This window comes from Microcebus murinus, chromosome 2 (genome assembly GCF_040939455.1).
Source record: "Microcebus murinus isolate Inina chromosome 2, M.murinus_Inina_mat1.0, whole genome shotgun sequence".
Classification (NCBI taxonomy): domain Eukaryota; kingdom Metazoa; phylum Chordata; class Mammalia; order Primates; family Cheirogaleidae; genus Microcebus; species Microcebus murinus.
In genome coordinates this window covers 52,645,057-52,670,573 of record NC_134105.1, presented here as the reverse complement: position 1 = coordinate 52,670,573, position 25,517 = coordinate 52,645,057, and the positions used below count along the sequence as shown (strand labels likewise).

General features: G+C 38.9%; 1 protein-coding gene and 1 pseudogene across 1 annotated transcript in view; one reads left to right on the top strand and one right to left on the bottom strand.

Annotated features, from left to right (window-relative positions):
* The window catches only part of IL23R (interleukin 23 receptor), a 63,371-nt gene that overhangs the window by 11,413 nt on the left and 26,441 nt on the right, over window positions 1-25,517 (bottom strand). The window contains exons 4-6 of the mRNA XM_012767231.3: window positions 24,805-24,965; window positions 19,433-19,578; window positions 9,909-10,065 (exon numbers count right to left, since the gene is read on the bottom strand). Of these exons, the coding sequence (XP_012622685.1) occupies window positions 9,909-10,065; window positions 19,433-19,578; window positions 24,805-24,965 (464 nt within the window). The remainder of the gene's footprint in view (window positions 1-9,908; window positions 10,066-19,432; window positions 19,579-24,804; window positions 24,966-25,517) is intronic.
* LOC142869731 (uncharacterized) lies at window positions 23,605-23,705 on the top strand (annotated as a pseudogene).

Below are 25,517 nucleotides of genomic sequence, written 5' to 3'. Positions count from 1 at the left end.
TTAAGCAAAAGACTGAATGAAGCCATAGAGATTATATCCTTCATGGCATACTGCCACCAAGAGGCTAGGTCATACTTAACATTTGTTGTTGTAAAAGCAGTAATTATAATACAGAAAAAATGTTAAGAGGAAAAAGAAAAAAAAAAAACTCATCTCTAATCCTATCCCCTTAATCCACCTGCTATTAGTATTTTATAGCGTTTTCAAGTACTTTAACACAAAAGTATTCATAAACACAGAATGACGCACACACCGAGAGCCTTTATGACTGAAAAATATTGTTTATATCAGCTCTAATCACCAATGTATTGCCTAATATGCTAGAAAAACTGTGTAATATTTTCATTATTTATTTAATATCTGTGGTGTTATGTCCATAATGGGACAATTCTGTACCTGGAACAGTATGTTAAATTATGCCTATTACTCTCTCAGGACATAGTTGAATATGTTAAAAAAACTCAAATCATCTCTAATTTGGGAAGCATTTTTATATAACTTATACCCATTGACATTGTGCTTTAGAATTAGCCTTACAGAAGACAATGTATTTGCAGGGAATTTAGAATGGTTTCAAACAAGAAATGTGGTTTTGTATACTCTAACAAAACTTAAAGCATAACATAACCACATTCTTTGGTCCTCAGAATACCAAGCTGATTTAACCAAATCTGCTCCAAAAGGCATGGTTTTCGTTATAACGTATTCCATCTGTCTCCTACGCATAATGTGAAATCATCTCAGCTCTGTTCTATACATCTACTATGGGACAAAGTGCATTTTGTCATCTTTTTAAAGGGATAACTTAATGAGCATTAATTATGTTGCAGGCAACATACTAGACTTTACATGTTTTCTCTCATTTAATCTTCACAATGAACCAAACATGTAGATAATACTATTGTCCTCATTATATGGATGTGGAAACAAAGGCGTAGAAAGGATAAAAAACTTGCTCAAAGTTGCCTACGTAGAGGCTGAAGAGTGGAAATTCCCATCCAGTTCTGACATGTACTTTGTGCTGGTCACTGGTCTCATTAATTAATAACCTCACTTCTGCAGCAGGATGGCTCAGGGAGAGAGGTAGCACCATCAGCCCTGCAAGCAGCCTCTCCTACGATGAGAGTTACCATTGCTCCTCCCCCGGCTGGTCACGGTGTTAGAGCTGCCTGGCCTTGCAGGGCTCCAGACTCCACCACGATGGGCTATGATTGGGCTAACCCATTTAGCACTGATTCTTTGAATTTTCCAGCCTAGAGTTATTTTTTTCTTAAAACCAACTATTTTTCTTGATTATACAAGCAATATATACTAATTACAGGATGCTTAGAAAGTATAGAAGAGTATGGAGAAGAAAATGGAATTTTATATTTGTTCTCAAACTAGAAACAATAATTTTTTACATATGTTAATAGTCCTTTTGTTGTTGTTGTTGAGACAAGGTCTTGCTTTGTCACACAGGCTGGAGTGCAGTGGCACCATCATAGCTCAATGCAGCCTCAAACTCCTGGGCTCAAGGGATCCTCCTCCTTCAGCTTCCCCTCCCAAGTGGTTGGCACTACAGGTGCATGCCACCACACCCACCTAATTTTTCTTATTTTTTGTAGAGACGGGTCTCACTTTGTTGTCCAGGCTGATCTTGAACTCCTGGGCTCAGGCAATCCTCCTGCCTAAGCCTCCCAAAATGTTGGGATGACAGGTGCAAGCCACCTTGCCTGGCCTAACAGTCTTCTGTGTATATCTGTACCCTAGCGGAGATCATACTCTTTAATCAATATTGTGTCCTGTCTTTTTTATTCAATATTATATAATGAACATTTCCTTATTTCATGAAAAATTGTTCAAAATATCATACTATAGCTATTGAATATTTCATCATGTTTTACTGTATTTACTCAATCATTGGATAAACTATGTATCTTGGTTGTTTGAAACACCAACTGTGTACTCAAACAAAATTCAGGCTAAGCCCTGGCTCCAAAGATGTACTTGCATGGCCCTAGGCAAGTTGCTTAGATAAATTAGATAATAGCAGTGCTTTGCTCATGGGGTTTGATGAGATAGTTCATATCAAGCACTTAGTGCCATGTTTTACACAAATAAAACCTTGATAAGCATTAGTTATTGCTATTGTTGGACTTTTAGATTGATTCCAAATTGTTACTATTATAATTAGTTACCTTTTGGATAAATATCATTGTACACAAATTTCCTTTCCATATCTCTGATTATTTTGTAAGGCTGGATTTCTACAAATGAATTACTGGGCAAAGGATATTACATCTCTAAGATGTCTTTGTTTAGTTTTGCCCTTGCCAATCTTGGTGCCAAAGCCATCCTAACCAAGGCCTACATCATAAAGTCTTTGATCAGAGGTGACACTTGGACTTTTCTGGACCTTTCTCTCAGAAGGTTCTAGATATTCAAGAAAGAGGAGTCATATTAAAGGAAACAAAGGGGGAGGAGATGTTTTTTAAATTATTGCAATTCCTCCCCCACCCCTGTTCTATTTTCTTAACACATAAATATCCCCTTTTGTTTTCTCTCTTTCTAATCTCCTTCTTTTAATAATTCAGCTATTTGACCACATTTAAGTGCTGTCTCCCCAGGCCAGGTCAATTTAGCTCTGTGGTTGGAATTCAACATCATCAGGTCAAGGGCAAAGATCTGACCTTAACTGGTGTCAATTAGCAAAGCAAAGACAGCCCAGGGCAGGAATGATGAAGTGTCAAAACAAACTCATTACCACACCTTGAAAAACAAGTCCAACAATGAACCAGTTAGTGGATTATAGTGTCATTGGTGTATATCAAGGACAGGAGGTTGTGCATAGACATATTCAAGGGATTATCTTGTAAACTAAAATAGAATCCTAAGTCCCTCTGCCCCCTAGATAAACTGATGTCCCCCCTCTCCAGCAAAGAGGACCCCAGAGAAATCTTAAAAACTGAGTTCTCAGCCGTGAGGGGATGGGAGGTCAGACAAGCCTCATTATACCCCCTTCATGGCTAATGGCCGTCAGGCTTTTTTCTCTAAGGGCTAGAAAGAGGCCAGTTTCCATGACCCAGACTAGCTTTTTTTTCCTGATAAGAGACCACCAACCCTGAAGTGATTTTAACCAGTGTATGAGCACCTGCACAGAAGATTTTTATATCCTCTGCTTTACCTTTTGACAACAGAGGACTGTCATTTTGTGAACAAGGACCCCATAAAGGAGCATAAAGCTTGATTGAGCATGTGCATATTTCTCCTTTCATAAATGCTCGTGACTCCTCCTATAGCTTGTTAAATACATATATTTGGCCACCCTGCTCAGCATAAATTCCTGTTCCCATTGTCCCTCCCTTGAAGGACGTGTTTCTGGCTTCTAGCTGGGGGTTCTGCTTCCTGGCCTGTTGGAAAGGCCACCTGCAGGCTGCAACTCTTTATGAAAAATCAAGCTCTCCTTACCAAATTTATAAATCTGTTGTTTTCTTCAGTTAACAATCTTCATTCTTATATTCCTAGGCTGTAGGTTCTTGGTATTCAGGGAGAAGAAGGTAAGAAATGTACAAATGGCAATTATATGGTTAAAAAAAAGGCCGGGTGTGGTGGCTTATGCCTGTAATCCTAGCACTCTGGGAGGCGGAGGCAGGCAGATCGCTCAAGGTCAGGAGTTTGAAACCAGCCTGAGCAAGAGCGAGACCCCCATCTCTACTAAAAATAGACATAAATTAATTGGCCAACTAAAAATATATAGAAAAATTAGCCGGGCATGGTGGCACATGCCTGTAGTCCCAGCTACTGGGGAGGCTGAGGCAGGAGGATCACTTGAGCCCAGGAGATTGAGGTTGCTGTGAGCTAGGCTGCTGCCATGGCACTTTAGCCCAGGCAACAAGAGTGAGACTCTGTTTCAAAAAAAAAAAAGAATAAGAGGAGGAAAAGGCAAAGAGCAGCAGCCACCTAGGAAATTTTCTTAAGTGACACAGACCACATAGAGATGAAGGTCTGATGTCAAAATGTAGCAAAACTCCAAATGCAAGAATGGGCAGCAGCTTCCAAATTTACCCAGTGGTCAAAGATTCTTCAAAGGTACAGCCCTGCTTTCAAGCATAGCATGTCCCTGTTCCTGAGTCTGAATAGTCTAGAGGACATTTATCATTTTTTAGTAGTCCAGCACTAGGACATACTTCTTTGTGGGCATCCTAATGTATACTAAAATAAAATCCTAAGCCTCTCCCTACCCCTGCCAACTGAATGGATCCCCCCTTGGCTAAGGGGACCCCAGAAAAACCTTAAAACAAGCACCTATTATGAGTAAAAGAGAGGTTGGACATACCTCATTATACTCCCTCCATTTTGGAGTTCAGACTAACTGCAAACAAGACCTACGGCCATTCAGTGAAAAGGCTAAATTGTGCCCGCAGGCCATCAATTTGCTTAAGAGATCACTTTGAGTATATTGTGGCCTAGTCTCTGATTAACAGACCCCCTTGTCTTAACTCAAGCATTCCTTTCTACTGACTCCAAGTCTTTAGACAAAGCTTTATTTCTTTAACCAATTACAAATCAAAGAATCTCTGAATCCACATATAACCTGTGAGCCCCACCCCTTCAAGATGTTCCGCTTTTTCAGGCCAAAACAAAATATAACTTCCATGTATTGATTTATGATTTTCCCTATTTCCCTAAAATGTATAAAACCAAACTGTAACCTGACCGCCTTGGGACCACTTACTCAGGGCTTCTGGGATCTGTGGATCCCCTGGCCAGTGGTCACACATATTTGGCTCAGAATAAACCTCTTTAAATTATTTTATAGAGTTTGGGTTTTTTCTGTTAACACTAAAAAAATAAGAGGCAAGTCAGGCTACAAGCAAATGGCCTAAGCCTAGCCAAGCAGAAGCCATCCCCCCTCCCCAACTCCTAGACTTCGAATGTGGATGGGGTGACACACAGCTCTAGGACACCATTTAGAATCCAATGTGGCCGTGGTGGCTGTATCCAGGATCTAGTGACAGCAGCACCAGTGGGCTGTCTGGGCACAGGCAGGCAGCAGCAGTGCCAGCTGCACCAGATTCTCCCTGGCTATGATTTTGGCTGTGGCTCTGGTTCCTGCTCACTGCTCATGTCCATCATGCCCATTTCATCAGCCTTTCTACTGATCTCCAGCTACCTTTCCAGTAATTCCCTTTCTGCTTGAGGTCACCAGATTTGATGTCTTTTGTTTACACCTAATCACCCTGACTAGTAAAAATTGCAATTGGTGGTTGTGGTTGAGGAGGTGGGGAGATGTGGTAGGACAAATATAATGGCCTCCAGAAGACATCCTAATCCCTGTGAATAGATTACTGTGATATTGTGAAATATATATTTGGTTTTCAACCTCTTTCCTGGCAAATAACTCCTAAAATCCTTGGAATCTCCAAAGTGACAAGTGTCTTTTGGTATGCTAATGAGTTGGCTGGTGGCTGGCAACCCCTAGATGGCTTTAGGATGGGCGAGTTCCCAGGAAAGACCAAGGCAGGATTAGAGGGTTAGGACTTACAGCCTGCCCACCCCCTAACCTTCAGAAAAGGGGCTGAGGTTAAGTTAACCGCCAATGGCCAGCGATGTGATCTATCATGCCTACGTAATGAAGCCTCCACAAAACCCCCAAATGACTGGGTTCGGAGAGTTTCCAGATAGCTGAACATGTGGAGGCTCTTGGAGGGTGGCATGCTTGGTCACGGCATGGACCTTCCCTGCCCTTGCCCACATGTCCCACCCTGTGCATCTCTCCATCTGTGTCCTTTGCAATATCCTGTATGATAAACAGGTAAAGTTTTATGAGCTATCCTAGCAAATTAGTTTAATCCAAGGAAAAGCCAATTTATGAGCTATCCTAGCAAATTAGTTTAATCCAAGGAAAAGGCAAGGCTATAAATTGGGAGCCCCAATTTATAGCCAATTGGTCAGCGTGTAGATGACAACCTGTTACTTGAGATTGGCTTCTGAAGTAGGGAGCTGTCTTATGAGGCTGAGCCCTCAACCTGTGGGATCTGACACTATTTCCAGGTAGATAGTGTCAGAATTGAATTGAATTAAAGGACACCCAGCTGGCATCCACTGACGAATCCACCAGAGAATTTGTTGCCGGTGGAGAGAAATCCTCACACACATTTTGGTGACCTGAGGCCACAGAAGAGATGGAGGTCACAGAAGGGATCTGTGTTGTAAAAATACTGTACGGTAGGAGAAACTGCGTTTATTTTTTCTACTCAGTTACCTTACATGGCAAAAGGGACTTAAGATAGATGGATTATCCTAGATTTTATGGGTGGATCCAATAAAGTCACATGGGTCTTTGTAAGAAAGAGGCAGGAGGGTGAGAATCAGAGAGATTAGAAGTTGCTACGCTTCTGATTGATGATGGAGGATGGGACGCTGAGCCAAGACGTGCAGACAGCCTTGAGAACCTGCAAAGAGCAACAAAACTGATTCTGTCTCGAAGCCTCCAGAAGGAACACAGCCCTGCTGACACCCTAATTTCACCTCAGTGATACTGATTTTTCATTTCTGTTGTTTTAAGCTACCAAGTTTGTGATATTAAATAATTACAAATAACGGAATTTTTGGAAAATACATTCTGTGTGCCACCATCTAATTTGCATTATATTTAATATCACTTATTTAGTTCCATCAACATAATATTTGCTTTTCCTCCTTTTAGTCATTAAAAAGTCCTGAAAAATTAATGAGAGTCTTCAAAGAATCATTGGTAATGCAATAATCGTACTGTTTTCTGAGAACAAAGTAAGATGTTGTTTAATATCTTGCTCATACTTGCCTTGCTCTGGAAAATTGTCAAAAAAAGAGTAATATGATTTCTCTGAGAAACTTTTCTAGGGCAAGTAGTAATTCAAGCAAGTTAATTAGTCATCAGAAATGTTACTGCCTTTCCCTCAGGGCTGTAACTTGGCATTAAAGTTATCACAGAACCTGTGGTGGCTTTTCTTCACTGCAAGGGGACCTGGATTATAGTGCAGAATTGGAAAACACACCTGCCTAGTTGTTGGTTTTTTATCTCAGTAGTAGCAAATTTAGAGAATTGACTTGTACAGTTTCACTGTTGGCTTTCTATGCTGGCAAATTATCTTTTCCCCTTTGGGGCTTTTCCTGCACTGCTGGGAGACCCCAGGATTGCAGTGGCTATCAAGGTTGGTGGGTTAGAAGCTCCAACTTCAGCAGCTCTCAGTGGTTCTCAGAATCTCAGCTGAAACCTCCCATCCTGAGGCAGGGCAGGGTCCAGGCAGAGGAGGGTCATGTGTGGTGTTGATAGTTAACTGGGGTAACAGCCCCCCATCCTGTGCTTCTGAGGATCCTGTGCTGCCCAGATGGGCTGGCGTGGTCAGTGACTCAGGAGGAAGAGGAAATGGAAGCACAGAGATGACCAGACTGTACTAGAGATAATGGCTTATGATTCTCACATGTTCCCTTTTTTCTTCCCCCCAAACCACTGCTACTAAGGCTGTGGCTTGGGCAAACAGATACACCCTTTCTGTTCACATTTCCTGCCCACACCCTTTGTTATCCTTGATGACTTCTTAAAGGGTGTGTCTGATCACTAGAGCAGTGGTTCTTATATTTCACTGAAGAATGATCACTTGACAAGAGGCCCAGCAATCTGCACTGTGAGTGCCCAGGACCAAGACCAGATGGGAAAACACATTATGAATTGCCTGTGGTGGTCCTGCTTTGGGCGAGGCCACCTTTCCACCTATATCCTCATCTCAGATTGCACCTTCCTTACGTATCCTATCCCAAGACTCCTGGAGTCCCATGGTTTCATTCCCATTGCCTTAATCCAAACTTGCTTCCACATGCCAAAGTAGAACTAGTTGATAGCATCTTAAGGTTCTTTTCTCATGTGTTTGCATTTTCATAACAAACACTACATTAACAATGGAGCTCTGTAGGCATAACTTTATTATCAGCTAATGTGTAGAGGAGGATTTGTTTAGGGTGGGGGTTGACACGGGACCCTCCCAAGTCTCTTAGGAAGGAGACTAGCAGAGCTATAAATAACATGGGTGCTGGACTCCGACAACCTGAGTTAGGCCCTGGTGCAACCATTCACTAGCCTGCCATGCTTGGCAAGACTTCTTGGGCCTCAGTGCCTTCATCCGTACAATTAGAACAATAATTACACTACTTTTAGAGAACTGCAGTGATAAATTAAGGACAATTTGTAAGTAAAATGCTTATCATAGTGCCGAACACCTAGTAGGCATCCAATAAATGTTAGCTATTATTATTTATTATCTCAAAGTCACACTGGGATTCAGTCACTTAATTGGTTTCTAGCTGTCATAACAGGACAGAATAATATGGGTCTATAACGTGGAGAAGCTTGCCCTGTGTGTTTGCTAATACATGATGTTCTGGGGAATTGATTCTCTTTTTCTTTTTTTTTTTTAGTGTAAGGCTTTATGTGGAGATGAAAACAACTCCATCTTGCATGCCAATCTTCCAATGAACCCCTGCTTCCAGAATGCCTCTAGATTTCTACTTTACCTACTATTACAGTAAATCCTGCCCATACATTGAACCAACCTTGACCATAAATCCTGCCCTTCCCTTGGCATTCTTGCCCTTCTCAGAGGGGTCCACTTCAACTGTGCTACACATTTCTTCCCTATGGCATTTAAGCCGTGGGCTTGAGGGGTAATGGCGTCACCCACCAGCCTGCCTCACAGCAGCTCAGGACACAGCTTCTGTGTGCGAGTCCCTATTAAATGTTTCTTCTGAGAAACTGGATATGTCAGCCACTTTCCTCGGACTTTAGGGGTAGATCTGTGTAGACTTGCTCACCGTGGAGCACTTTGTTTTTTCTATTAAAGTCTAAATAAGGAAGGAAAAGAGAAGCAGTCTAAGTCATGGAAACCTTACTATAGATGAGTTGGTTTGGTTCCTTTTTGAGATGAGGATTTTAAAGGCCAAGGACAGGCACGCTCCGGAGCTGGAAAGCATTAGGGAAGAACACTGAGTCTGCAAGGACAAGCCATAACTACTGCAGGATTTGTCCTGCCGTCTTCCTCTCCGGGGAGAATTTTGAAAACACATTGCATTGAGATGAATCAATTCAGAAATATACACACAAGAATTTTAGAGAATAACACAGGAAAGTCCTGCATGGAGGGTGCATTGTTGCCTGGCCTATGTTTCTTCATAAATAAACCTTTAATTATTGGGAAAGTTTGGCCAACAAACCCCATTATCAAACAAGTCGATTCACGAAAAGGGTTACAAAAACTATTACCATTTTATTGTTTCAATTGTGAGGCAATTCAAACCTCAGCCTTGACGTTTGGTTCTTACTGCTTTTACTTATATCTATATGTAATTATTATGGTTGATTTTTATTGTCTCTCTGGTCTAGCATGAAAGTTGTCAAAGGCAGACCTTTGTCTCCTTTGCTCACTGAAATCTGTAAGCATCTAGCAAGTGCCAGGCACGTGGTAGACGCTAAATGAGTATTTTATGAATGACTATTCATGGTTACCTTTTTAAAAGGTATATGCCCAGCATATTTGTAAGAAATCCCCACTACTCATGGAATCAGACCCTCCGGGAGCAGGGATGGTGAACATGCATCTTAAACAAGCACCCCAGGTAGTTTTTATGCTCAGGAATATTTGAGAAAAATTATATAAATTGTAGTCAGCCTTAACAAAATCAAAGCACAATGACAATTTAAATGTTACTATCTGCCCCATAGGGTAGTTTTGCCAATTTTGGTAAAAGTCAAGGGGAAAAAAAAATATATATATATACATACATATATATTTATATGTATATGTATATATATATACATACACACACACTCAGTAAAGAGACAGAGGTAAAAAAAAAAAGCATAAGAGAATAAAATATATAAATACACTAACCTGTTTCAGGTGTTTTATGAAAAAAGGGTGAACTCCAGGTTTGCCAGTACCTTTTACCTGTTTCTTGACATCTCACTTGAAATATATACTTAATGTTTGGCTCCAAGTAGAATTCTGACTGTTGCTCATATGTAAAATTGGTGTCAAATTTTTTAACCTAAAATAGACAAATAACAACAATAAAACAACATGCTTTAAAACAATTATTCCATTTAGCAGAAATATGCAGAACACCTATTATGCTCCAGGTATTCTTCTAGACCCTGGGAAAACAAAGAGGACAAGAGTACTTTATATAAAATGTGGCCATATGTAACCAAAACATGTTTCTAACATTAGCAGTGAAATTCACATTGCTTTATGTAGACTTTCTCAAATTTCAAAAAAAAAGTCCAAAATGTAATATATTCTTAATTTTAGATTAGATGAATTTAATGGGATGGGAAAATGGGGTACCTGATAGCAATTGTTTGAATCACCCCTTTCTCTGCAGCTGGATATATAGATCAATAATTCTTCCTGAATGATGAAATAATTTCACTTGCTAATGATGACTTTCAGAAAAAATTACTCAGAAGCCACGCTGTCCATATTGCAGATTTATGCAGATTCTACAAGGCCAAATACTATATACATAAATATATGCAAGAGAAAAAGCATTTAAGAATGCTGAATTGGGAAATCCAATGGAAGATAAGAAAGAATATAGCTGAGGAATAAAACTTACAAATCTTTTTCTGGGGCACTACAACCTGCTATAAAACATAATGAAAAATGACCCTTACATAAGATGATTCAGTTGGCAGAAAGAAACCAAGGTATTTGCACAGCATCTTCAGTATGTTCTAGTAAGTAATTTACTGAAAAAATTGAAGTATGATTGAAAGGCAGATGTAAAATATGTCTAGAAATGCATTTATGCAACAACTGGGAAAAAAAGGTTACCAGATACTCATGAAAGAGAAAGTTAAAACCATCGAGCTAAAAAAAAAAAAAAAAAGAACAAGGTATCACCCTCATTCATATATTCCTTTTGACCCCAATCTTAACATCAATCTTGAAAACTTACAATGCATTGAAAATGTAAAATTCATGAAAATATCTGTTTGGGAGAAGTCATACTACCTGAAAGATAGCTTTCAGGGTTTCCATAAACCATGTCTCCACTTAGGGCCCTTGGAATTTTCTGCCATGTAAATTTGACTTGCAGGCAATTAGGGCCCCCTGGGATCCAGGAGAGATTTTACTTACTGTGCCAAAGATTAGACTTTCAAATGCACTATGCTTTATATTAGCTTCTCTTGTAAGAAAGTCGTTATTCTCCCATATGTCTCTTACCATTAAGTTTATAGATAAGTCCTCTTGAAGGAAAGAAATACCCTAAAGTACCACCAGAATTCCAAAATGGAAAGGAGAATTTTACAAAACTGTTAAAAGTTATTTCTACCATGAGGCAAACCAGGTGACTGCTTAGAACCTTGCAGGTACAAGATGATAGCTCATGGTGGTATCTTCAGAGGCTAAAATGAGTATTGAGAGCACTAGAACTAATTGAGTGACTATGTAAAGGACATAATTTTAAGAATACAAGAAATATAACTTTATTTTTTATAACAATTAATTTCTGTTGAGAGCCTCAATTCTGAAGATTGGAGGGCATTGAAACTTAATTTCCACCAGTTTGAGGTACGTCTTTTCTTAGGGTTATAGCTGAATTCCTGGGAGCATCCTTGGGTAAAAGGAAGAATCTCCAACCTCTCCAGAGAGTTCTATAAACCCTACCTCCCCTGACTACCAATTTGGGACATGGCCCATGGTGAGAGGGTCTTCCTCAGTAACCCAGCAGTGTCCAAACTCTTTAGGTTTCTCCCTTTACCCCTCCCCTCAACTTCCCCCTCTCTCTGCCCAGGTAATTTTTACCTAGTGTTTTGATGGAGATGGGAAGTGGGATCATGACTGGGAAACTTAGTTGTGACTAATCACACGTTCCTCCAAGTTTTCTGTCTTGCACCAGCATTTAGACTTTTGAAATGCAAAAACCAAGGATTTGATTCTTGTTATCGTGTACTGTTCTATCAGCCCTTCCAGAAAAAGAATGAATACCTGGGTTTTGCCACCTAAGCTAAGAATGGTCTTTACATTTTTAATGCCTGAAAGAAAATCAAAAGAAGACTATTTCACAATACAATGGAAATTATGTAACATTCAAATTTCAGTGTCCAAAAATATAATCTTACTGGAGCACAGCTTTGACCATTCATTTACATATTGTCTATGATTGCTTTCACACTACAAACAGAGTTGAGTAGCTGAGACAGAAACCTTATGTCCTGTAAAAGTTAAATGTTTACCATTTAACCTATGAATTAAACATTTGCCTAGACCCTGGTCTAGCTTAATTAGAGAAATGAGTCACCATTAATCCATTTACTTGAACTTACAGCTAAGATTTTCCTGCTTTACAGTCAATGACATTGAGCACCAGTAAAGACAAATAATCATCACCATCATCATCATAATAATGATAATAGCTAAGGTTTCAAAATATCTACATGAACTACACATTATAAAAATCAATGGAGATACAAAACATGATTTTCACACAGACCTGCCTTCCAGGAGCTGGTGTTTAAAGGATGGAGACACAGCAGTGTAAACAGGTAAGTGTGTACAATGTGGCAAATGCCCCTGAAATAGGGTACACAGAAGTGGGCATGGATTGCTGCTGCTGACTGTGAGCTCAATTTTTGACATGAACGTGAGGTGCCAGAGGTATCATCCATGAAGATACCGAGGAGCTGGCAATGCGGGCTTGGCTTCCACAGGAGCAAGGAGGGCTCCGAGTTCTAGCCGACAGGTGCAGCGGAGGTGGGAGAGCAGGTGGGAAGAGCAACAGAGTGAGGAGTGAGAGACTGTAGTATGAAGGGAATGCTCACGTTTAGGAAGCTGGCAGAAAAGAAGATTTACAAAAGAAAGGGGAGCCAGAGATACTGTTGGGGAACTAAGACATTCCTGAAATGTGGAAACCAAGAGGAGAGATATTTTCGAGGAGGAGGTGGTCAACAGTGCCAAATGCTAGAGTAGAATGAGGACTGCCAAGGTTCTTGGCCTTTGCTGTTCAGAGAGATGGTGGCGTCCTTGCAGGAACTGGTTCTAGCAGAGTGGAGCAAGCCTCGATTTCATTTTGCAGTAGATTGCAATAGTGGCCCAGGTCACTTACCTGCCCTATTCCTGCTCTTTACCCTATAGCTCTGAGTGTCTTCCTTCTGTAACTCTGGGTTGGGCCCTGTGGCCTGCTCTGGGCCAATGGACTATTGGTGAGAATGATGCAAGCAAAGGATTGAAAGGCACGGGAGACATTGGGCATAGGTGTTCTTGCCCTCTGTCATTGCCACAAGAAGGACACGCCCAGGCTAGCCCAAGGACAAGACAGACATGTAGAAGAAAGCCCGTCCTCAAGTATGGGAGTGAGCCGCACGCCCAATCCCAGCTAAGCTCTACGTAGACCACCTAGACTCCACTGACAGTGGGAAATCAGTGTTTACTGTTGTATGTCACTCCAGTTTTTGTGACAGTTTGTTACACATTATTGTAGCAATAGATAGCTGATATACCCTTCAAGGGTATACTGAAAACCCAGCAGGGGATTTTAAATACTAAAACTTCTGCATTTAATTGGTAGAAAGCAGATATTTTAAAATTTTGCTGCTTAGATTAAATATTGGATTTGGAGGTGGCTTTGTTTAGCTATATTATTTATAATATAAATATTTTGGGGATGCAATAAGATGGCCTCACGGCTACTGCACATGCATTTCCTTACTCTGTTGTTTCCTGATATGATCGTCCTTTGAGGCCCCAAAGTAAAGCCCACTACTAGTGTGCATGTGTGTGCAATTGTATAATTTCCCTTTGTGAAAGTTGTCAAGATGGAGTCACTTGTGTTAAAAACCAACCAACCAAACAAAAACCCTGACAAGTAGAGCCAGGGAAGGGTATGAAGAGAGGGTTCTCACACTTGTGTGCTTGATAACAAAACTATCACAAAAGACTGCAAAAACCACAACCTTGCACAAAGGCCATCACAACCTTACACAAGAAATAACTTCTGCAAAGACATGTGCCCAGCAACTGCTTGTGCAACCTCAGGCTGGTATCACCATTATTATTGATCTTTGTAGCCAACGATAATTATTTCAAAACAATTATATAATCGTCCTCATTTTTCCTTTAAAAGCTTTGCCAGACTTTACTTTCCTGAATATGCAAATAGTTTATTTTGACATGCAAATTCCTATTGCAATGCCCTATTCCTGAAAAAAACATCATTTTCTTTTAAAGAGTCTCTCTTTGTTTTGTTATTTAGGTTGACATTTCAAAGAGGATGGACACTCCTGGTATCAATCATCTATGTGGGATAATTATGTTATTAGACATAATTAGAATTTAGAAGACAAGATTTAAATATATATATATTTTTTAATTTAGAGACAGGCTCTCACTGTTGTTGCCCAGGCTGGAGTACAGTGGCACGATTATAGGTCATTGTAACTTCAAACTCCTAGGCGCAAGGGATCCTCCCACCTCAGCCTCCAGAGTAGCTGGGACTACAGGAGCATGCCATGGCACCTGACAGAAGACAGGATTTCAATAAAGAGGAGCCCTATCTATCTGTGGAAACTGCTTTCTTAATCCTAGAGTCTAGGAGGGAAGACATTATATATAGAGAGAGGGATTTCCTTGTTGTGACTGCTAAGATGATGTCTACCGCATGGAAGAAAGCTTAAACCAGATTGGACAGAGCCTATCAACTTTGGGAAGCTAGCTATATTTTGTTTTGTTTTGTTTTTGTTTTTTGGTTTTTTTTGAGACAGAGTCTTACTTTGTTGCTCAGGCTAGAGTGAGTGCCGTGGCATCAGCCTAGCTCATAGCAACCTCAAACTCCTGGGCTCAAGCAATCCTTCTGCCTCGGCCTCCCGAGTAGCTGGGACTACAGGCATGTGCCACCATGCCCGGCTAATTTTTTCTATATATATTAGTTTTCCAATTAATTTCTTTCTATTTATAGTAGAGACGGGGTCTTGCTCTTGCTCAGGCTGGTTTCGAACTCCTGACCTGGAGCAATCTGCCCGCCTCAGCCTCCCAGAGTGCTAGGATTACAGGCGTGAGCCACTGCACCCGGCCGGGAAGCTAGCTATGTTTTGTAATCCAGATTATGTAGTAGCTGCTTTTCCTCTGAGATGTCTATTTTCTTCTTGCTATCTCTGAGCCTTTACTATTAATAAAATCTTTACCTGCTCCAACCTGGTCTCAGCTGCACTCCTGGGGAATTGAAGGAGGGGCTGAGGCAAATGAGATGGGGACCAGAGGTTTGTAAATGTTCTTCCAAATGCAGTTCCATCTCCAGGGGCAAAATGTAAAGCTTTGACTTGGAACCATTTCTCAACAGATGAATACAGTCATGTGTTGCTTAACGATAGGGATACTCTGAGAAATGCGGTGTTAGGCGATTTCATTGTTGCGCAAACCATAGAGTGCACTCACTGAAACCTAGGTGGTACAGCCTACTGCACACCTAGGCTACATGGCATAGCTTACTGCTTCTAGGCTACAGACCTGTTCAGCATGCTACTCTACTGAATACTGTAGAAAATTTTAACACAAATCACTAGGTGATAGGAATTTTTTCAGTTCCATTATAATCTTATGGGACCATTATCCTATATGTGGTCCATCATTTCCTGAAACACCGTTATGCAGCACACGGCTGTATTCTGCCTGCAATGTCAGCCTTGTGGAATCATCAGAAGGACTGGCTGCTTCCATTAGTTACTTCAAAGTCTGTATGCACCTTAGCAACAGGGGCTGAAAAGCACCCTCAGTACCCTGATTTTCAGGCAGATTCCTTTGCATTACCACTCCTGCTGCGTGGCTCCCCCGGAGGTCAGAGAGTGACAATACTAGCTCGCATTTACTGAACATTAACCTTATTCCAGGCTCTGGGCTAACTCCTTACATTATTTGATTATTTTCCCCCCAAATCCCCTCCCCCCAGTTATATGAGGTAGGTGCATATCTTGTCCTTATGTTACCTGTGGGAATAATGAGACAGAGAAGATAAGAAACTTGCTCAAGATTCTACAACTAGAAAGTAGCAGAACACATCTGATAAGGGGCTGATAACTAGAATCTATTTAGAACTCACAAAAATCAGCAAGAGAAAATCAAACAACCCTATCAAAAAGTGGGCAAAGGACATGAACAGAAACTTTTCAAAAGAAGACAGAATAATGGCCAAAACATATGAAAAAATGCTCAACATCTCTAACCGTCAGGGAAATGCAAATCAAAACCGCAATGAGACATCACTTATCTCCAGTAAGAATGGCCTTTATCAAAAAGTCCCCAAACGATAAATGTTGGCGTGGATGTGGAGAGATAGGAACACTCCTACACTGCTGGTGGGATTGCAAACTAGTGCAACCTCTGCGGAAGGCAATATGGAGAAACCTTAAAGCGACACAGTAGATCTACCATTTGATCCAGCAATCCCATCACTGGGCATCTACCCAAAAGAACAAATGACACTCTACAAAAAAGACACCAGCACTCGTATGTTTATAGCAGCACAATTCATAATTGCAAAGTAGTGGAAACAACTTAAGTGCCCATCAATACATGAATGGATTAATAAAATGTGGTATATGTATACCATGGAGTACTATTCAGCTCTAAGAAACAATGGTGATATAGCACATCTTGTATTTTCCTGGATAGAGCTGGAACCCATACTACTAAGTGAAGTATCCCAAGAATGGAAAAACAACCACCACATGTACCACCAGCAAATTGGTATTAACTGATCAGCATCTAAGTGGACATATAGTAATAACATTTATCGAGTGTAAGGCAGGTTGGAGGGGGAAGGAGGGGATGGGTATATACAAACATAATGAGATGTGCACCGTCTCAGGATGGTCACTTGAAGTTCTGACTCAAGGGGGGAGAGGGGGAAGGGCATTATAAGTAACCTTAACATTTGTACCCCCATAATATGCTTATATAAAAGAAAAAAAAAAGAAAGTAGCAGAGCTGGGCTTTGAACTCTAGAGCCTGTGCTCTTAGCCACAAGGCTGTCCTGCCACTTTGAAGTAAAGACCTGCCCTGCAGCAATATCCGATAGAGGCAATGTCACCACAGAGCAGAGGTAGAAGAAGGGATCTGTAGTCCTTAGTATCCTCCCATTGCTCTTGACTCTGACTCTCCCATTTCTCTACAAGGCGGCAAAGACAACACTTCATGCATGACCCAGATGAAATTAATAGCAGTAAGTGTAAAACAGGCCAGGTGCTCATGCCTATAATCCCAGCATTTTGGGAGGCTGAGGCAAGAGGATTGCCTGAGCTCAGGAGTTCGAGACCAGCCTGGGCAACAAACATAGTAAGCCTTCCCGTCTCTACAAAAAATTAAAAAAAAAATTAGCCTGGTGTAGTGGTGTGAGCCTGTAGTGTCAGCTACTTGGGAGGCTGAGGCGGGAGGATTGCTTGAGCCCAGGAGTTCCAGGCTGCAGTGAGCTATGATTGCATCACGGCACTTCAGCTTGGGCAATAGGATGAGATCCTGTCTGTAAAAAAATAAAATAAAATAATACAAATAAAACAAAGCTTCCTTGTGGCTATTACTGACTTGTTTTCGGTAATCTGGATAGAAACGTTATGTTAGTGCTTGTATTTAGAAGAAGTGTACTAGAGGGGATGGAATATGAGTTTTGGATTGAAACATATTTTTTCATTTTTTAAATATTTATTGGGTGTCTAAAGTGATGTAGGGTCTAAGAGAGGCACATAGTTACTGACTGTAAATTCAGAAAATCCTGGCTTGACCTATTTTGAGCTCTATTTCCTCATTTATGTAGTGGAGCTAATAATACCTACCACAAAGAATTGTTATGAAGGTTATACAACAAACAATCTTTCAGCTCCTTCATTTGCCACTCCTGATAAAGAGAAAGTTTTGGAAAGTGAGTTCAAATTTACCTCTAAGTTACCAAGTCTCACAATGGCATATGTAGCACCACCAGGGGGAGCAGAGAACAGGAGTTTCAACCAGAACACAGCTGCTTTCTGATAACCTATTCAGAGACAATTCCAGGATAGTATAATTCCTTTCTGTTTTCTAAACATTCTTATATACTATTGCATCCTCTCATTTACACCAAACAAAGGAGTTTAGTATTCTTAGCATAATTCTATGACTGTGCCACTGCACAAGAGCCCGAGGCACCCTATTAGAGTAAAACTCTGTTAACTCAGAATCTCAGACTTGGGAATTTCATTTGAGTTATTTTGAAATTTACCTAAATTCCACATATGCAAAAGGAATTCAGTGGGATCTTCACTTGGTTATTGATCAAATGATGCAGAACATGGGTTCCCATCAAACTATGATCCAAACAACCATAAAGTTCACATTTATGATTTGATGAGCAATCTTTAGGGTGTGTCATGAAATCCATAGAGTTTTAGCCCTATCTTCTTGACACTTTTAAAACATATTCTCATACATATTAATATTCTTAGTACATGTCTTACATATTCAGGCTGATAAGGCTGAAGCAGTGGAAGGCTTTGGGGTCATGCTAATCACCAAGGAAATACTAAATTATGTTTAATGTATGTCCTAGTGTTAAATACATACGATTTTATTTCATTCACTGAAAACTGGTAATCCATACTTGATATATAAATCTTAAGTAAGGAAGGCTAGAAACTCTATTCCTTAATTATTTGACTAAATGACAGTTTATTATATTTGACAATAATAAAATGGCATTTCTTTTCAAATACCCCCAAATTGGAACTTTTTCCTAAGTCAGACTAATGTTCTTCCATAGTTGAAATTAGAGAGTTTTTATTACATTATTCACCAGTGCTGTTATGTGATGTGATTTTATTAATGAACTTTGTACCTATGCCTCTCCTAAGACATTTGATAATTTACCCTTGGTATTTAAGGATGGTTAGTTTGTTGTCTAGACATTCACTTTTTACTTGAAATTCACTTAAGACTCAGGCTTATGCTAGTAGTAAATCTTACGCTTCAAATTGCACAATTTTCACTTAAAAAGGGACATCTATAAATCTAAGTTCTCATTTTTGAACAATTTTTATTTCCCTGGATGCCTGTCAAATTTCAGCATAGAATACTTAAATTTTATATCCATGATCACTGATATAAATTTCACCCTAGGTGACAGCAAATTACAAACAGCTAAATAGATAAATCCCTCTTAATTGGAGATTTGTCTATTTAGCAATTTACAAAAGGCAAAAGGATGTTTTTAGAAAAGAACTCTCTGGAAGCATATGGTAATCCTTATTAAAACTAGCATAGGTTGACTATCACACAAATAATCACATAAAAATATGTAACGGATCATTATAAGTCCACTGTGGTCACTGATGGTTGGCTTTTCTTTTAAATCATTCACTCACATACTAAGGAATAATGAAAGCGTAGCTTACATTCCAAGTTTGGTTGGTTGTAGCCTTGTATCTCATTTCACAGGAAACTTTTTCAATTGCTGTTTGACTGTTCCAATGAATTACAGTCTTGGGCACTGTAGTATTTATATTCTCAACCCTGGAAATGATGGATGCAGAAGGTACCACTAGAAAAACAAAAACAAAAACCTAGCAATTAGAAAGTTGCCTAGGGAGAAATTGGTATCTTTTCATTAATATATAGATACATTAAAACCCAAGTGCAAAAAAACCCCTCAGGTACATAAAAAAAAACAACAACTTCATGATCTAATTAAAAATTGTTACTTATTTGTTAATCTATATACAGGAGAGAACTGCTATTATTAAGGAAAATTCTATTCAGCCCAATCTCCATTTCTTTTGAACTGAACCCTTATGGTCCTGTCTTTCCTCCACCTCCTACTTCCTTATAATCCTAACTATTGAAATTTAGAGTACAAAAACGAGTATAAAAACAGAGATAAAGGAAATATCTCTTCCTTGCATCTGTTTGGATGTTTTGCATCCAAATTTAGTTCAGCAAATCTGATTTGATAAGATGTTAAATTGAGATCTTTCACAATAATATTCTTCTCTTGTATAATAGGGAAACTTGTATGAATATTTATAACTCTTGCTAACTTGTTTTGTTCCCCATTAAAATCAATCTGTCCTTAAAATCAGGATTTGAACAAAGAGGGTCTCATAAGACTCTAAGATTTTATAAATTGTTGTCACATTCTATGATAACTTACTTTAAAAAAAAAAAAAGGGCGATAACCTACCTTTAAAAGGAAACTAAAATTCTGGTTGGTTACCTTACTAGTTGTTTTGTTGTACTAGAATGGTGTAACTAGAATCTCTATACTTCTGAACTGTATAAATACTTATAAGTTTGTTTTGTCTGAACAGAATATAATCACTGACACTTTCTATATCTCCCATATGCAAGATGGAAGAATGAAAACCTGTGACATAGTGAGATTTCATCTCTATGAAAAAATTTTAAAAATTAGCCTGGCATAGTGGTGTGAGCATGCAGTCCCAGCTACTCAGGGGGCTGAGACAGGAGGATCACTTGAGTCTAGGAATTTGAGGTTGCAGTGAGCTATGATAACACCATGCACCCTAGCCTAGGCAATGGAGTGAGACCCTGTCTCAAAAAAAAAAAAAAAAAAGAAAAAGAAAACCTTGACTTTGCTAGATGTGTTATTTAACAAAGAGCTCAAGGGCCTGTATGCATACTTTTAGAGACCATTGTTCCAGCTTAATATTCTCTATGAATTAGTTTATTTTTATTTATTCTAAGTTTATAAAGCATTCTTTGAGAAAATTACTGTTTTGTTATCAATGACTATTGTCCAAAAATTATGTGCATAGATAGGTAATTTATAGAAAAATATAAAAATTAAGGATTTGCTCTCTAATAGCACAATCCTATAATAAAATTCTTGGGCTAAACCTATGATAGAATAGAAGTAGTAGCTGCAGAGTTAATCAAAGATCTTACTGTGCTGTACTTTTATCATCTGAATACCATAGCTGATTCCCTCTTGCTAGCGTAAGCTTCTTGTAATAAGAATCAGTATTCAGAAATTCTACAGTAAAGAAAGGGGATCCGTAGGGCTCTGAGGCAACTTATGCACTCTCCATTCAGGCACTCTCAAAAGCTTAAATTACCCACCTCCTCCTGTCTCCAACTCTGAATTTGGCTTGGCCACTGGGATAGCAGCACAAGCATCCTGAGACCCTTTTGAAGAAATAAATATTCTAAGGAGGAAGCAAAGTCTGTTTAGTTCTATGAGAAATGCAGACAGACAGCATAGTTAAGTCTTAGCATAGCGCAGGGCCATGCAAGAGAGATCTAAGCCTCTAGGTTTGAATAAGTTCATATTTTTGTAAATAAACACATACAGTACATTAATACCTGAATATGTGGTTTGTTAGACAAGACCCAAATGTTGAAATTCTGCTCTCATTGCTTAGGTTTTAAACATTTCTCTTATATCTTTAATTTAAAAAGACTGTCAAATTCATTACAGATGTCATATTTTAAAATTCTACTTGTATTGAAATAAACAAAACAGATTGTAATTGTTTGGTATCTTCCCAACAACACATATTTATCCATAGTTATACAATGGGGAGAATTAATGTTCCAAATGGTAGGCAGAAGTCACTGCACTTTCTGTACTGAAATTTATTTCTTTACAAGAGAAGTTCAAAAGCCTTCCTGTCACATGCCATTCTGGCAGTGTTACTGTGCTACTAACTCTGCCCTGCCTTTCAGCATAGCCCTCTTACTGTAATTAACGTCCAACCTTGTAGCTGTTATGTGGAAATTGCTCCCAGGAGAGTCCTCTGTTCTCAGTTGCATAGAACAGTTCATTTATCTAACTTGCAACGTCTCATTCTTAAAGTGTCATCCATGAAAACAGCTCATCTGTTAATAATCTGGTGGCGTCATTTACTGGGACCTCCTACACAGTTAATTTATATTTTTCAACCCAAGTTTCTTTTCTTTTTTCTTTTCTTTTTCTTTTTCTTTTTTTTTTGAGACAGAATCTTTCTCTGTCATCCTGCCTAGAGTGCAGTGGCATCATCGTAGCTCACTGCAACCTCAAACTCCTGAGTCCAGGTGATCCTCCTGCCTCAGCCTCCCACGTAGCTGGGACTAGAGGTGAGCACCACACCAGCTAAGTTTTCTATTTTTTTAGTAGAGACAGTATCTAACTCTTGCTCAGGCTGGTCTTGAACTCCTGAGCTCGAGCAATCCTCCTGCCTTGGCCTCCCAGAGTGCTAAGATTACAGGCATGAGCCACTGCACCCTAGCCTCAACCTGGGTTTCTGAGTACATTTTGGAATAAGATGAGGAGAAGGTGAGGAGAAGACGTGAGGAAGAAAGAGGAGGAGGAGGAGAAGAGGAGAAGGAGAAAGAGAAACAACTGCAAACTCCCAGTTCAGTAGGAGAAGTCAGATTTGGAGGTGGAGGCCAGATGAGATTTTCCCTTTGTGGGTGATGGGTTGATAGCAAACTATGGCAAGTCAGCAAGTCTGGGATAAAATCTGACTTTCCTCCTTATTAGCTAAGTAAGCTTGAGAAAATTATTTTATCACTTTCCTCATCTGTAAAATGGGGACAGTACTACCACACTTGGTTGTTTCCAGAGTTAAATATAATGTGCGTGTTAAGTGTCTGGAACACAGGGGTGATCAATAAATGGAATCAATGATATTAAGATTGTAATGACAATAATAATAGCAATACTACTACTAATTATAATTTAATTCCTAAAAATGGCACTGCCAAAATGATACTGGACATGAGTATTAATCATTAATTATCATTAATCATTAATTAGGACATGAGAAATCTCAGCTGTATTAAGTTAGTATTCTAATTTCATGTTGACATACTCCTAGCACTCTGGGAGGCCAAAGTGGGAGGATAGCTTGAGGTCAAGAGTTTGAGACCAGCCTGAGCAAGAGCGAGGCCCTGTCTCTACTAAAAAAAAAAAGTGGAGTATCCATAAAGGCAAAAAATGCTTAGGGCATCCAAAGTCATACTGTGGCCCTTGCACATTAAACATCATTAAAGCATCATTAATCCTCATTAATCCTTAAACATTATTAATCCTTCAAAGGGAACCTGTTTTTAAAAAAGTGTATAATACTGCATTCTACCTCAAAATGTAAATTTAGAAAAATGTATAGAACATGGTCAAGAAAACTATAACTCCAAGAATATGCAATAAAGTGGAGTTACTGTTCATCACCAATGTGTGTTCCCAAACCCAATATTCAGAGCATAAGGACAGACTTTTGGACCCATCCCATTAGTTGTGATAGTTAATTGAGGTAAGTTGAGAAGTTGAGATATTAGTTGTGATACAAGACCTCAGTGATTCCAAAAGTTTCCCCATATTGTATCCCTAGATGATAAGCCTTCACATCCCCTAGATCATTAATCGGCAGAGAAGTTGTCAGACACCTTGCAGCGTGCTTTTATCTTTCTCATAAAGTGAGTATAGGAGTCAAGGATTTTGGAATTAGGTGCTCCCTACCTCTGCAATCTCAAATTTTGTAATGCCATTGTGCCTTGCTTTTGCTATATATAAATTGTAATCTCTTTTACAAAATAGAATTGTTGGGGTAAATAAAATAGTGTATGTGTGCTTGCTTTGATAGCACATACACCAAAATTGGAACGATACAGAGAAGATTAGCATGGCCCCTGAGAAAGGATGACATGTAATTTTTAAAAATTATATTTAAAAAATAAATAAAATAAATAACGTATGTAACAGCAGTTAGCACATGAGAAAGTGCTGAACACATGTTAGCTTATGGAACTCATCCTTAATGGTAATAACAGGAGTCACTGGTACCCGGATCTCCAGAGACAGGATGATTCACACTTGGTGCTCTTTGCCTAAAGTCTTATTTTATGATTTGGATGTAGTTGTAAAAGGATCAAGGTCCTTACATTTTGGAATTTATCTTAAAGAAATAACCAAGAACTAAGAAAAAAATTTAGCTACAAGGTTGTTCATGGGAATGTAGTTTATAACAGCAAAAAACTGAATACTGTAAATTTCCAACACTTTAGATTAAACTACTACACATTCAGACAAAATTTAAAATAGAATTATAGATTAAATAAGTAGAAATTGTTCATTATATTGTAAGTTTCAAAAGGAAGGGTCTAAAAACACTGAAGCATATCTGGAGGCTTTGTTGGAAAACTAAGTTAAAATAAGAATAAGAAAAACAAGTTAAAAAAATAAAGTAAAAAAACACTGAAGCCAAAACTGTTAACATTTGTTAAACCTGGCTGGTTAATACAGATATGTCTACATAATTCTCCGCAATTTTCTATGTATTTTATAAAACTTTTCAACATAAAAACAAAAATAAAGCCCACATAAGTCCCCAAATAGTGCATAGAGTATAATTCTTTAGTATGCTGTGCTTCTCACAAAGCAAGAGTTATCACACTTTATCATAATCCTTGTTTCTTTCTGCCTTCACTGGTAGATTGCAAATTTTATTTTAAGACAGATACCCTGTCTAACTTATTCTGCTTGGCCCTTAGAACAATGCTTGAAACATAAGAAGTTCCCAATAAATATTTGTAAAAACACATGCATCTATGTAGAAATGAGACTGGAAGGATATATGGCAAAATGGCGGCAGTACTACTCATCTCTCAGTTGCCTCAGGCAGGTAAAATTATGAATAACTTCTATTTTCTTTATCAAGATCTGCAGGAACTTTAGGGGAACTTCTTTCACATCTAGAATTCATTTGACTAGGTCAGTACAAATTAGTTGTTTATTATTACAGACATTGTAGAACTTCCTTTTCTTTACCTATATCATCCAGGTGAATCTGCAGTTGTTTTGATTCCTCCATACCTAGTGCATTTACAGCTTGGACCCAAACCAAATACTTCTTGCCACCTTGTAATGAATCAGTGGAGATGTTAATATACCTTGAGGTGAGATATTGTTTCTCTTCTTCTGTTTCTAAACTTAAAAAAAAAAAAAGATAATCGCAAGTTATATTTAGTTTGAATTAATTATTCCAGAATCTTTTGATGCTACCTCTTTTAGCCTGCTTTCTGTCATGGAACCTCTTACTAAAAAATGAATCAAATTTGATTTTATTTTCAGAATTTTTAAACACAAATTCAAATCTTGTAAGGGCCACAGTATGACTTTGTTTTTTTTGTTTTTGTTTTTTTTTTTAGTTCACTGGGCTCATGTCTTATACAGTATGATTTGGGAGGGCCCTGAGCACTTTTGCCTTTATGGATTCTCCACGGTTTTTTTTTTGTTTTGTTTTTTTTTTTTTTTTTTTAGTAGAGGCAGGGTCTCGCTCTTGCTCAGGCTGGTCTCAAACTCTTGATCTCAAGCAATCCTCCTACCTTGGCCCCCCAGAGTGCTAGGAGTACGTCAACATGAAATTAGAATACTAACTTAATACAGCTGAGATTTCTCATGTCCTAAGCTTTTTTTTTTTTTTTTTAAATATAGAGACAGGGTCTTACTCTGTCACCCAGGCTGGAGTGCAATGGTTCAAT